This window comes from Sinocyclocheilus rhinocerous, unplaced genomic scaffold (assembly GCF_001515625.1).
Source record: "Sinocyclocheilus rhinocerous isolate Xijiao unplaced genomic scaffold, SAMN03320098_v1.1 scaffold2852, whole genome shotgun sequence".
In the NCBI taxonomy this organism is placed as follows: domain Eukaryota; kingdom Metazoa; phylum Chordata; class Actinopteri; order Cypriniformes; family Cyprinidae; genus Sinocyclocheilus; species Sinocyclocheilus rhinocerous.
Window position 1 is genome coordinate 76,115 of NW_015646497.1, and position 13,913 is coordinate 90,027.

At 39.3% G+C, this 13,913-nt stretch overlaps 1 protein-coding gene across 4 annotated transcripts in view; it reads left to right on the plus strand.

Moving 5' to 3' along the window:
* Positions 1-13,913, plus strand: part of LOC107707905 (transcription factor 12-like) — an 87,293-nt gene extending 73,380 nt beyond the window's left edge. For 3 of the 4 annotated variants that reach the window (XM_016512016.1, XM_016512017.1, XM_016512019.1), the window contains 8 exons: positions 4,706-4,779; positions 5,496-5,567; positions 5,950-6,141; positions 10,127-10,241; positions 10,425-10,590; positions 10,800-11,032; positions 11,719-11,869; positions 12,650-13,913. In XM_016512016.1, the coding sequence (XP_016367502.1) occupies positions 4,706-4,779; positions 5,496-5,567; positions 5,950-6,141; positions 10,127-10,241; positions 10,425-10,590; positions 10,800-11,032; positions 11,719-11,861 (995 nt within the window). In that variant the 3' untranslated portion in view covers positions 11,862-11,869; positions 12,650-13,913. The remainder of the gene's footprint in view (positions 1-4,705; positions 4,780-5,495; positions 5,568-5,949; positions 6,142-10,126; positions 10,242-10,424; positions 10,591-10,799; positions 11,033-11,718; positions 11,870-12,649) is intronic. The other variant, XM_016512018.1, reaches the window with a different exon arrangement.

Genomic DNA, 13,913 nt, shown 5'->3' on the forward strand with positions numbered 1-13,913 from the left:
GTCAGCAGAAATGCATTAAATTGATAAAAAGTGACAATTAAGAAATAAATGTATAATGTTCAAAAGAAAATCTGTTTTAAATAATTGAAAAAAAAATATATATATATATACATTAAAACATACATACTATATATATATATATATATATACACAAAGCACAAAACTGTAAATATGATCAATTAAATGCACCCTTGGTGAACATAAGAGACTTCAAAGCTTTCGAAAACAACCTTACTGCCTCCAAACTTTTGAGCAGTAGTGTACAGCTTTAAAAAAATATTACTTTATTTAATATATTAATAATTATATTAATATTATCCAGTCTACACAACAATACATTTTATAGGAGTTTGTCAGTCTGATGGGCCGTTCACACAGAACACATTCTTCTATGCTGTCCGCTTTGTTTTTTAATTGTTGGTCAGTGTATACGTCGTCCATCAAAAAGGCTATATGGTTTTTGGGGCCACTGTAGCTCATTATTTCACACATTTAGACAGACCCTCAACACAATCCACATTTTGCATTTCATTTAGATTTCAATAACAGACAACCACAATACCACAGTATTGTGTATATATAAGCATGTAAACATGATCCGTTACACACTATCATTCGTTAAACATTGATCTGTGATTCTGGAATAAGCTCTTGTCTAATGAACAATCACAGTGGTCTGTTTATCACCATACTAGGATTTTCGCCTACTATCAAACAATACCAGTGTCAGCTCCTTCCCTGTCTCGACCGCCCAACTCACATGTCACACTGACGCGGTGTAGCCCAAACACAGCGAGCCCCGTCCTCCTCACGTAAATGAGTAAACACACTGTCCCGCAGCCGCTGAGATTGAAGATGGTGTCGGGGGAGTTATGCCCTGGTTAGCGGTGGATAGATAACCGACCACTGTGAAGATTTTATCTGCGCCTGACAAGACTGATGCACAGTCATTTTAAATGAAAAAATATTTTGAAGCACAGAGGGATAGACTAAATGGCATTTTCTCAGCGTGTTGTTTCAGTGAGAGGGCAGTTGTGTGTGTGTTCATTGATATAGTGGTGACAGCTGTGTCGGTGTCTGTCCCACTCCTTAGCTTCAGCTGTTGCCCTGTTCCTCACACAGCTGTTGCCCATGACAGACCGGCCTGCAAAGATCCTCATTTATTAGCATGACTGACTGAGAGGAAGGGAGGGAGAGGATGACTCAGCTCAGAGACAGCCTTCCTCTCCACTCAGCAGTCTGTACCTTACGATGTAACTTTCTGTCATCTTAGCGCACCTTTTTTTATTATTTAAAGAATTCCTTTTTAAAAATATATAAATGTACTAAATGTGTAAGTAAATAATTTGCTTATTTTTAAATATGTTTCTATATTTTCTATTTCAATTAATGTACACTACCATTTAAATGTTTGGGTTTGGTAAGTTTTTGTTTTTAAAAAGTCACTTATGCTCATTTATTTGATTATATGCATTTATTTCATCAAAAATAAAGTAAAAATAGTAATATTGTGACATATTATTACAATTTAAAATGTTTTCTATGTAATATATTTAAAAATGTCATTTATTCCTGTGATGACAAAGCTAAATTTGCAACAGCAATTACTCCAGTCTTTAGTGTCACAATACTTCAGTCGTGTTGCTTAATACTGTTGTAGTAACTGTGATACATTTTTTCAGGAGTCTTTGATGAATAGAATGTTCAAAAGAACAACATTTATTTGAAATAGATTTTTTTTTACAATTTAAAAGTCTTTACTGTCAATTAAATGCATTGTTGCTGAAAACAAATATAATTTCCTTGAAAAAATTGAATGACCCCAAACTTGTGAATAGTAGTGTATATTTAAATTGGAAAAAATAAGATATAAAATAAGAAATGTATTTATTTAAAAATGTATTTACTTAAAATTTATCAAAACAGTTTTGGAAAGAACAGAATTCATTCATCAAATATTGTTTGATTAATCAAAATGTTGGTCTGCTGTTAGTATTTAGTCACATTTGGCTTTCTCTCTGCCTGCAATTTTATCACATCATTAAGCTGATTTACACTCACATGCAGGCAGTCAACGTTCCCTTTGATATCTGAGGACTTTTATATTTTGAAAATTTTTTTGTGATTAGATGGTTCTTAGACGTTGGTGCACATGATGTTATGATTAAGCGAAGCACATCCATCTGTTTCTCTGGATTAGTTAGGATTCAGCCATTAGACCTGCTCGTGGCTGGGTCTCTGCTGCCCATACCAGCCAATTAGACCCCAGCAGCACGTGCAGAGTGCCACACCGGCCCACGCTCATTTGTCAAGCTGGCCGCCGATGATGATGCCTTATTAAACCCTGCACTCTCTTCTCATAGCCCCAAAGTAATTTTTAATAGGCCCTTAATAAGAGTCTGCTTCTGAGAGCTTTGTGGTTTCAAAGAGTGAATTCCTTCAAATTAGAGCTGCTTTCGCTTTGGGAAGGACGAATGGTTGAATGGTCGAGATGAAATTCACCGATTGTTTCTGAGAAGGACTTGCGCTATGCTAGCAGAGCTAGACGTATGACCACAGCAGGTCCGTTATGACAACCAGCAAAATAGGAAATCTCTGGTGTCAACAAAGCACCTAGAGTCAGTGGTTGAGTCTGTGCCTGGTGGAGTCGGGTCGAAGGACGAGGAGCGCAGATCTCCCTCCTAAACTGATTAATGTAAATAAGGATTTGGGTCATGCTACATTAAGGGTACTTGGCCTGTTTTATTGTTCTCCACAGCCTTCACACAAGACTTTTTGTAATGGATTGTTTGCCAGTTGGAGTGAAGTAGACTTGGAAGTGAAGGGATTGAAAGCGACCCCCACCACCAGCGTTTTGATTTGTGATTAGCAGATGTGCATTCTTTTAGAGCGGTGTTGATTTATGGCCAGTCAGAGTCAGCACGTTTAGACCGAGACCAGACCAGAGTCATTTACATCCTCATTATAGTCCCTTCCAGCCTCACACACTCTGCCACAGAACAAAAACACATTCACTGAATTCTTCCAGCGACTGAATTTTGAAGGGGGAAAAAAGCGAAACATTGAGTCTGAGGGCTAAGAATGTGACCAAGCCAAATAAAATCTTATGCTGCTACTTGAGTAATGTGGCAAAACAGTGCTTTTTCTTTTCCCTGACAGCGTCTGACATGAGATTGGTCACATCACCGCTCACCGTCCAGTAGTTTGTTTGTGCGAGTTGAGATCTGAGAGAGAGTCGTGGTCTCATCCTGTTACGTCTAGAATACCGAGCTTCTCCGTTGAGCTCATGCAGTATTAGAGTCAAGGGAAGACGCTCAGGGTCCAAGTCATCGCCCTTATCGCGGTCCTACATTGTTCTGCCAGGTTTTTTTAGTCATGACTTCATTAATGAGAGGAAGTAGGAGATGTCCCTCAGCACTGGTTTGTGTATGTATGCATGTAAGGGTCGTCCTCGAACTCTTCTCACATTGCAGGATATGACCCAGTCATAGGAAATGATGTGTCTGGAGACCTAGAGGAAAACAGCCCACGTTGAGAATAGCTGGAATCAGTCAGGATAGGAAATGAGTTTTAGTCTTTTGTGAAAGTGTATCAGTGCATTGTACCATGTGCACTGCACACTACATAAAAGAAAAGCATTGTATTATATTATGAACAAATATTTTTAAGTATATTAAAATACTATTCATATCAAGAACAATGAATGTGTTTCTTAAATAATCTTTTGAATGAAACTGTTTTATTTATTTGTATTTATATATTTAAGTTTTTTTTTCTAGAGCAAATGTGCTTAACCAATAACTGTCTCATAAGTTTTCAATATAATATGTGACCCTGGAGCACAAAACCAGTCTTAAGTAGCACGGGTATATTTGTAGCAATAGCCAAAAATACATTGTATGGGTCAAAATTATCGATTTTTCTTTTATGCCAAAAATCATTAGGATATTAAGTAAAGATCATATTCCATGAAGATATTTTGTAAATTTCCTACTGTAAATATATCAAAACTTAATTTTTGATTAGTAATATGCATTGCTAAGAACTTCATTTGGACAACTTTAAAGGTGATTTTCTCAATATTTAGATTTTTTTGCACCCTCAGATTCCAGATGTTCAAATAGTTGTATCTCGGCCAAATATTGTCCTATGTTAACAAACCATACATCAATGGAAAGCTTATTTGTTCAGCTTTCTGATTAAAAAAATGTACCCTTATGACTGGTTTTGTGGTCCATGGTCACATATATTATTTTTTTAAATATCATTTGTTACAGTAAATGTGCTTCTTAACCAATAACTCATGAGTTTTAGTTTAAATAAAAGTATATTTTATTATATTATAAAATGCCATTTACTGTACAAATGACAACATTGAATGTGTTTCTTAACCAATGACTCATGAGTTTTTTGAGTCTTTTAATTATATTATATTGTGTTATGTTATGTTACATTATATTATATTATATTATATTATTAAATGCCATTATTTCAGTAACATTAACAATGAATGTGTTTCTTAACTCAAAGTTTTAGGACTCTTTCAAATTTATATATTATATATTTATATATTATATATAGTCGACATGTTGCACAAAAAGCACAGTTTTCCATTGCTCATTCATTTCAGATTCACCTGTTGCAATGAAGCCACCTAGTTGTAATGTGTCAGGTGACTAAAAAGCTCTTCTGCCTCTGTCCGCAGGTACAACTCAGTGGCCCCGTGCGACTGGACAAGCACCTTCCTCCCCAAACTACGAGAACTCCCTTCACTCTCTGGTAAGAGCGCTCTCCCCTCCCCCCGGCACTGAGCACTTTTTAATGGACACTGTGTCAGTAGATGACTTGCTCCTGGGGGGCAGGGGGTAGCTTTACATGGACATTCCTGGCTGACAAATGTCAGGAGCGGGACTGGGAGGGGGCCGTGGGGACAGAACAATACCCGTCCCTTAGGGCGTGTCTCCTGCCATCTGTCCTCTCTCTCATCCGGGGTGGATGAAGATTGGCTGGGGTGTGTGAAGGTGGGGTGGTTAGGGATTGGTTAGGGTGTGTGATGGGGGTGGGGTGCTGGCAGCTGCTGCGTTCAACCACTGCCGCAGGATTCCAGGGCCGACTGGGAAGCTGAGCCACAACAGGAGATCAGTTTACACACACACACACACACTTTCCTTCCCACATCATACATTCACATTATGGGGTGTGTAGGTAAATATTTACTCTAATACTTGTATGCCAGCTGCAAGTGCATTTTTATGGACCGTCCATGAGCAGCGGCCCTCCAGGAATCAGGAAATGAGCTGTGATCGGCAGAGTGAACCATGGTTCATCGTAATTAGTTACTTGAACTAGTACCAAGATGTCGGCAGTTGGCGCTCCGCTTCGATTCCCTGCCCTCTTTCTCTGTCGAGCTCTCGTAAGCTCTGCTTGCTTCTCTCTGCAGTCTTTCAGTCTCATCTCTCACTGTACGTGTCTCTCCTCTTCCTGTCTGACTGTAGAAAAATCGTGTGCACCAGCAGCTTCATGAGCATCTGCAGGATGCCATGTCCTTCTTAAAGGATGTCTGCGAGGTATTCCCGCTCTTCAGACAGTCACGTTCTGTCCTTCTTTTCCATTCAGCCATCGGCTTTCTTTTGATTTGGCTGTGCTTTTTCTGTTTTGCCATTTCATCTTTGATGATATTAATACATAAAAATTACCATTTTGCAGTTAGTTAGTGGAAAACTGTTTATTTCATTTTTGTTTATTTCAACAGATGTTTTTTTTAAGTGGTTTAACCTTTCACTTTTTCTCTTCTTTTCCTTTTCACTTTGTTTTCGAATGTTCCTTTGCTTTTCAGTCTTTGCCATTTTGTAGTTCTGTGTCTTTAATAAAGTCTCTGTTGATATTTGTATCATTTATGCTCAAGTTGTTTTCTCTTTCTCTCCCTCCACTTTGCATCACTCATTTCAGTCTCGGATGGAGGACCGACTGGACAGGCTGGACGATGCAATCCATGTCCTGCGGAATCACGCCGTGGGCTCCACTGCCGCCCTGTCCAGCGACATCCACAGCCTGTTAGGGCAAGCGCACAACGGGCCAATCTCAGCCATCGGCACCAATTTCCCCGCTTCTGGATTGGTCACCAACCGAACAGCACAAATGGTAAAGAAAACTTCCCTGTCACGAAGGAAACTTTAGCATATGTGTTTCAGAGCCATTGAATGTCTCATTGCTCTTGAGGTCTCGTACAGTTATTACAGGCACGAGAGAGAGAAATGCATGTGTTTTTTCATTGTGACTCTCCAAATAGGCTAATAAACAGAGTTAAGCCACCTGTTTAAAATGAAGGCCTGGCCATGTGCTGAAACTGATCTATTTTCCACTGAGAGTAGTTTAACTTAAACCCACATACTTTCCATAAGTGTAATGGCTGGACCCAAGCTCATTCTCCCTCCTTGAGCTGCGTTCCTCAGGCTGAATGGGAAAAGCAGTCACAGTAGAATCTAGTAGATCAGTGCCGGTCTGCAAGACATTTCCACACCGTAGCTCGCTGGGGCTGTGGGGACCTGCGTGATGTGAGACCCGCTGAAACTAAAGCGCTCTGTATCTCCCCCACCATCCCACGACATTCATTCCCTTCTACAGAGAGATCTGCACACAGCTGTAATAGTCGGAACAAGCGAGGGAGGCGTTTCCCAGTGGTTTCCCAATAATAGGAAATAATCATGGCCTTTTTTCTGTATTCAAAACAGCATTTGGATTTTCTTTCAACTTCATATGCTTTCAAATGAACTGACACTGACCTATTTGTTTTTGTCCAAAGACTAAAGCAACACTCAAAAATGTTTTCGTGAATGACCACTACAGTGGAAAGTCTACCTGACCACGAAGATCTGAAATTTCCTGATGAACAACCCACAGTTCTCACTTAACGTTTCAAACAGACAGTTAATGTCTGGAATGCTGTAGCACATGTTAGTGAAGCTTTCATAGAACTGTTTATTAACGCTTAAGTCAAACAAAGTTTGACATACTCAACATGTACAATTACAGAAATCATTTTGTATAAGTAAATATATATGTTTTTATAGTTTCCTCTCCTCTCCACACAAGACACTCTATGTGTGCCAATAATGTTTCATAGCCCCAATCTAAAAGAAACCCATTTAGAAATCATGTACAACACAAACACTGTGCTCTAACCAGGAATTACATAAAATGACAAAACTATATTATTCATGTAAATTGATGTTTACAGTTTTTTTTATTGTCTTAAAAGCTGTGATTGTAACAAGTGTCAAGACATGCTGTCAGTTGTTGGTTGCATTTCTGCAGTGTCACACAGAGTAGTCCACGATGAAACCTCATTGGTCCAAAATCCAGCTCCCCGTGTAAACATCAGATATCTTAATAGTTTTGCATTGACATACACAATAGTAATTCAAAGTGCTTTACATAAAGGATAAGGATTTTAAAAACATAAAATAATTATAACAAATGCATAAGACATAAAATTAACAAAAAATTGGATTTACAATTTATTAAAAACAAATAAGAAAAGGTTATAGAGTGCAATAAAAACAATGTAAATGATAAATAAAATCTCTTTCATGTAGGTCCATATAAATAAATTTTGTTCTGTCATTATTTACCCACCCTGCTGTTTCAAACCTGTATGGTTTTCTTCTGTGGAACATAAAAAAAAAAAAACATATTTTGCAAAATGTGTTTTTTTTTTTCTCCATTCAGTGGAAGTCAGTGGTCATCAGGACAGTTTGGTTACCAGCATTCTTCAAAATATCTTTTTTCAGATTCCATTGAAAGAAAGTCATTTTTTGGTGAACTATCCCTTTGTGGCTGTAATTTCCAAAAACAATTCAATCATTCTCTGGTTTGCCACATAGTGACAAAAGTGATGTTCACAAATTTTTGGCTTGGCACAGCTTATGTTTTCAATCGTGATGAACAGAGGTGTGTTTCATTCAGGCAGAAGAGAGGAGATTGCAGCAGAGTGACAGAGCAGTGCTGGGGCTGTGTCATGATCCGTTCATCTGCGCGGGAGCTGTCACAGTGCTGTCAGTGGACTATATGTTCATACACACACAAACAGAGCTCTGTGCTCCAGGCTCGACCCAAACACACACTCAGACAAGGTCCTGATTCAGCACAGCCAGCGTGCTTTTATTTTGGCGCACTCTTTTCTCTTTCTGTCTCCCCTCTTTTCTTTTTTTCCCCTCTCGTCTTTTTTAACAACTCAAGAAATCTGACGCTTTAGTCGTGTGTGTCTGAGCACCTCAGCTGTATGGTAATCAAGCCCAGACAGGAAAATGGCCGCCTTCTTTGGTTGGCACCCCCTCTCCTCCACCCCTCTTCTGCCACAGACAAAGAGTTGTTTGGACACCTGTTGAGAGTGGCGCTGAGATTAGAGCGTGGGGGAAGGGATTTGGGCCTGGGCGGCACGGAGGTTAACAGAGGCCAACAGTGACTTAGGAACGCATTCCTGAAGGAAAAGGGGGGAAAGATCTCTCCTCCTCCCCCATTTCTGCTCCTTTCGCCATGACTCCCAATCCCGTGGATCCTCAAAAAGGAAATTAGATCGCGGGTGAACATGTGCTCCTGCCTGCTGTGGCAGGGGTGGAAGGAAGAGAGTTGGAGGGGGGCTACAGCGGTTTCTTCTCCCTTGAGACGCTAATCGCATGGCAAGACGTTGATCAAATCCAGATGCATTTGGAAGCCACCAGTGACGAATGCTGGTCAAACTGTCATTTGATGTTCAGCATGAAAGGGCAGATTGTTTGTTGCCATATCCACATGTGAATAAGCCATTTTGTTTTGATGGAAGGTTTTTCTACATATAAATGCTGACAAATGATGTCTTGGTGTCTATTTCAAAAATTGCACAAAAAAACTGATCCTTCAAGTCAACTTTAAAAATCTAAATTCATTAACTTTGTTAAAACACATTACTGGTCTTACTGTGCACAATGCAGCAGAGCATAGTTTTTCTAGAGAAAATAATAGTTTTCATAACTTGTATAAAAATATATCAAACATTTGGGGTCAGTAAGATTTTTTAATACTTTATTAATTCCTTTAATCCGAAAGGAAACATTAAATTGGTCAAAAGTGACAGTAAAGACTGAAGACCAGCTGCTAAAAATTCAGCTTTGCCATCACAGGAACAAATTGCATTTTAAAATATATTCAAAACAGTTTCTTTTAAATTGTAATAATATTTTATAGTATTATGGTTTTTACTGTATTTTTGTAAATACAGTCTCATAAGAGACTTCTTTCAAAAAAATTTTTTTACTAATCTTACCGACTCCAAACTTTTGAATGGCAGATAAAACTTTGTTTTAGGCTACTGTTGTAAGTATTGTAGCCTTCATAAATTCTTGTTAATTCTTCTTAATGTAGTAACGTTTATGTAATAATGGTTTACAACGATAATAGCCAATAGCCAGTGATAGATTTGAAAACTTCTCGATCATGTCAGCTGTAAACTTCACATCCCATCAGAAAATCCACCTTCATTGTTTTATACGTTTTATAAAAAAGAAAGTTAATATGAATTAATTAGTTATAGATATAACATCCAATAAAAGCATACTGTATATACACAGTGTTTAAAAAAATTACAGTATACAATATACATATATGTGCTTCACGTTGACTTAAATGCTTTTAAATAACCTGATGTTTGCTGTTTTCCTTCTACCACTACCCCTGAAATCCAATATTGTCTGAAGCAGTGCAGCATCCAGTGTTGTGTTACAATCAACCTGCCTCTCAAAGTATAGACGCACGCTTTCAAATTGAAAACAACATGAGAGTGTTTTTTGGTGGAACAGAGTCAGAACTCAGGACTGAAGTGCCGCGTGTCTCTCTGAGCACAAATTTGGGGCTGTGAAGGTCGTTCTTTGTAGTGTGAATACCACTCAGTTCTTCAGAGGGGAGGTCACACTCTACAGTAGGAACACAGAGACTCTCTCCGCTTTGAAGTCCCAAGATCTGTCTCTTCCCCGGTTTAATGTAAATCACTTTTGTTTTCTCGGCACTGATCAGATGGCTTCATGATCAGAGGAACTCTTGATGTTTTGCTCTGTTCTCTGCCTCATGTATTTATGGCTATCTGTTCTGACAGGGCTCTGTTCACCGTGAAGAGACCGTCAGCCTGAACAACAACCACGGCGGCCTGCAGGCTAACGCCGGTCCTACCTCCAGCATGGAGATCAACCACCAGGCAGACATGTTCAGAGGTTGGAAGCTTTTTTTACACCACTTTATTTTCAGTTATTGTTTTGTTTTTGTATTGGACGTGTTTGCCTCTTCAGTTATGCTTCATACGCAGTTTTATGACCTCACAACAAGTCACAAAGTGCTACATTTTAGAGGTTAAGTGTTTACTTTAAGTAACTGTGTACTTTTGTTGTGTGTGACAGGAATCGCTAGTGTTCTGGCCAGTCAAGTTGCTTCTCCTCTGGACCTGAAGGTCGAGAATCAAGAAAAAGATGACATGCATGATAACCACTCCTCTGACGACCTCAAATCAGACGACGAGGGTGATAAAAGGGATATGAAGCAGAATCGGGGAAGCACTCGACCAAGGCAAGGCAACCGCTCATGGAAGTGTCCTTCAGCACTTCAACATTGACCTCAGAGACAGTGAATCTATCAGTGATGAAATATTATCACAGAGCACCACTTCCATTTACTTAATGCCTGAAATGAAATGTTGCATCAAGCACATATACGTTCAGGTGTCGAGGCCACATTGTTCCCTCCGTCTTGTCTGACAGTTGTGAATTGTTCTGCAGCAGTGTCAATGAAGACGAGGACCTGAACCCCGAGCAGAAGGCAGAGCGTGAGCGAGAGAGGAGGATGGCCAACAACGCCCGTGAGAGGCTGCGAGTCCGGGACATCAACGGGGCGTTCAAAGAGCTGGGCCGCATGTGTCAGCTGCACTTGAAGAGCGAGAAGCCCCAGACCAAACTGCTCATTCTTCACCAGGCCGTCGCTGTCATTCTCAACCTCGAACAGCAAGTCAGAGGTCAGACACTGTCCAGCATAATGCAATTACGTCATGTTTATATAAGATCTGTCAGTCAAATATAAAATATTAAATCACAATTAATCTTTTTCAGTCAGAAACATTTTTTTTTGGGGGGGGGGGAATTTCTTACTTTTGATACTATTATGGATATATATTGTATTTAGCTGTCATACAGAGTCGTTCACAAATGATCGAAGATGTTTACAAGTTTTGTTTCATGCAGTGCATTGTAAAAATCCACCTCATCCAGTGCTCTTTTTGTTTTCCGACTTGTAAAGTATCCTGTTTTTGTGTGAGAAACAATCAATTCAGTGTGTTAGTGAACTGTCTCAATGCCTGTCTCAGTGTAGCAGATTGAATCACAAAAAGTTACAGACCTTTTTTGCAAAACCATCTGACTGATTAGATCAATAGTTATTAATTCACAAATCTGGCATCGCTAGTTCTGATTCTAAACAGACACATCATGATAGCTGAAATACTATCAGGAAACATGATTCTCAGGTCAGTAATGTTTCACTAGGGGCCCTGGCAACAGCCCTAATTTATATTAATCAGTTCAACAGATCTCAGAGAGCTGGTTTTATAAGGCAATGAAAGCTCTATAAAAGTGTTATGATTCCTTTTTTTTTAGTATTGCTTTATAAACTATAGTGAGATAATATGAATTCTCCTGTGTGCAGAGAGGAACCTAAACCCCAAAGCAGCCTGCCTTAAGAGGAGGGAGGAGGAGAAGGTGTCAGGGGTTTCAGGTGACCCCCAGCAAGCCCACCCGCCTGTACACCCGGGCCATACAGACGCATCCAACCCCATGGGCCATCTGTGAACAGCCAGGTAAGCACGATCAGCTCCACACAGAGATGTAAAACGGGCAGGTGGTTAAAACACGACACCACAAGCAAGATTCTTTGCTTTGCTGAGGCACAAGCTCTGCTCGAAAACCTAGTGAGCTGCATCCTTTCTTACCTTCCTTTAGGAACATTTACATTGGAAATGCACCCAATGCCTTAAACTAGGTTTTGGAATGTATTGACTGATCTAGACTTTATAATAAGAGATTATATTACTCCTGATGTGTACAGTTACAATATTGTTTAAATGTTTGGTGTCTGTAAGATTTGTGTAATGTTTTAGAAAGGAGTCTCTTATGCATTCAATTTAAAAAAAAAAAAATACAGTAAAACAGTGATATTATGTAATATTATTACAATTTAAAATATTAAACTTTAAAAACGTATGTTTTAAATTACAATTTATTCCTGTGATGACAAAGCTGAATTTTCAGCAGTCATTATTCCAGTCTTCAGTGTGACATGAGCCTTCAGAAATTATTCTAATATGCTGATTTGGTTCTCAAGAAACATTCTTTGATGAATGGAAAGTTTAAAAGCACAGCATCTGTTTGAAATATAAATGTTTTATAACATCATAAATATCTTTACTGTCAATTTAATACATTTTTGCTGAATGAAAGTATTAATTTCCTTTAAAAAATAAATAAAGATCTTACTAAGGCCAAACTTTTGAACGGTACTGTATATACACATGAGAAAGGGATTTGAGTGTCAGTACAGTGGGTCATAAGCAATGTCCTTATCTTTCCCTCACTTTCAGATCAAATGGATCCCGATGGCGTGTGTTAGACAGAGTCGGTGACCTTGCTTTCCACGGGCGGACAGGACTCACAGTTTGTGACACAAATTTGAAAAGACAGACCACTCGAAGCAAAATTCCACCGTTAAGCAATCCTGAGATAGAAGAAAACTGGCAAGTGCCCAGCTCCCTGTGAAGACATCCCATATCGATAAGCAACTTTCTGCCCACCAGAGAAAAAAAAAATCAAACATAAAAGCCCCTCAGCACATATCGCTGTCTGCAAGCCGTGTGCCGCAGCTGTACAATCAGAGACTGCCGCCACCCCCTCCACCCTGTACGTGGAAGTTGCCGTGTGCCTAAACTGAATTGACGAATGCATTGTAACAGCAATTTGTTCTTTTCTTTTCTTTTTTGTTTGTTTGTTTTTTTCCTATTTATTATGTTACTGAGCTGTAAGTCTATGTTTAAAGGGAAAGTTCTGACATTGCTATGAGCAGCTGGTGGCGTTTCAGTAGATCTGCAGTTTGTCCGTGCTGTCTGTGGTGGAAGGGCCTCTCCGCTCAGACATCCACACGATCAGATTAATATATTCACATCAAATTCCGTGCCCTTGTGAAAGAATCTGATGGCTCCCTGTGTCTAAAAAGAAAAGGAAAAATAAATAATATATTATTTATATTTATCATACATCCATTCCACAAATAACAGCATGAGATTCTTTATGATGTCTGTTGATAGTGTAGCTCAGAGTCCTCGTCACAGACAGAAAGTTAAGAGTGAGGCGAAATGGGATCAGCCTGTGCGTTCTGACCGGATTCCCTGCGTCGTGGAGACGATGGTGGAACGGCAAACTCTGGCTTTACTGAAAGGTCAAAGGAGCTGACACACAAGCTGACATGTTTATACTCATTAGTGAGCAGTACAGATACTGAAAGCAGAACGTTACAAGACCCCAGCATTCCCTGCATATTTCTTAGTGTCTTAAACGGGAAAGGGGATGCAGTCTCGTCCTTTTGATCCCTTTGCCATATAGTGTTAAGGGTAAAGCGAAAGACGTATTTCCGATTCAGTTTGTTTGAATTCAGACGATACTTTATTTGGTCGAAGAGCCGTGGTTATGGCGAGGCCATCTGTACTGAGGAATCTCTGTCATACCGCGAGACATGGCACTGTTGGATTTAAAACGAAGACCATTCATTCACCTGGCCTGAATTGAAGTTTTGTTTTATGTTCTTTTGTTTTTCTAAAACCATTAACGATTTTTTTTAAAAATAGAGAAAAA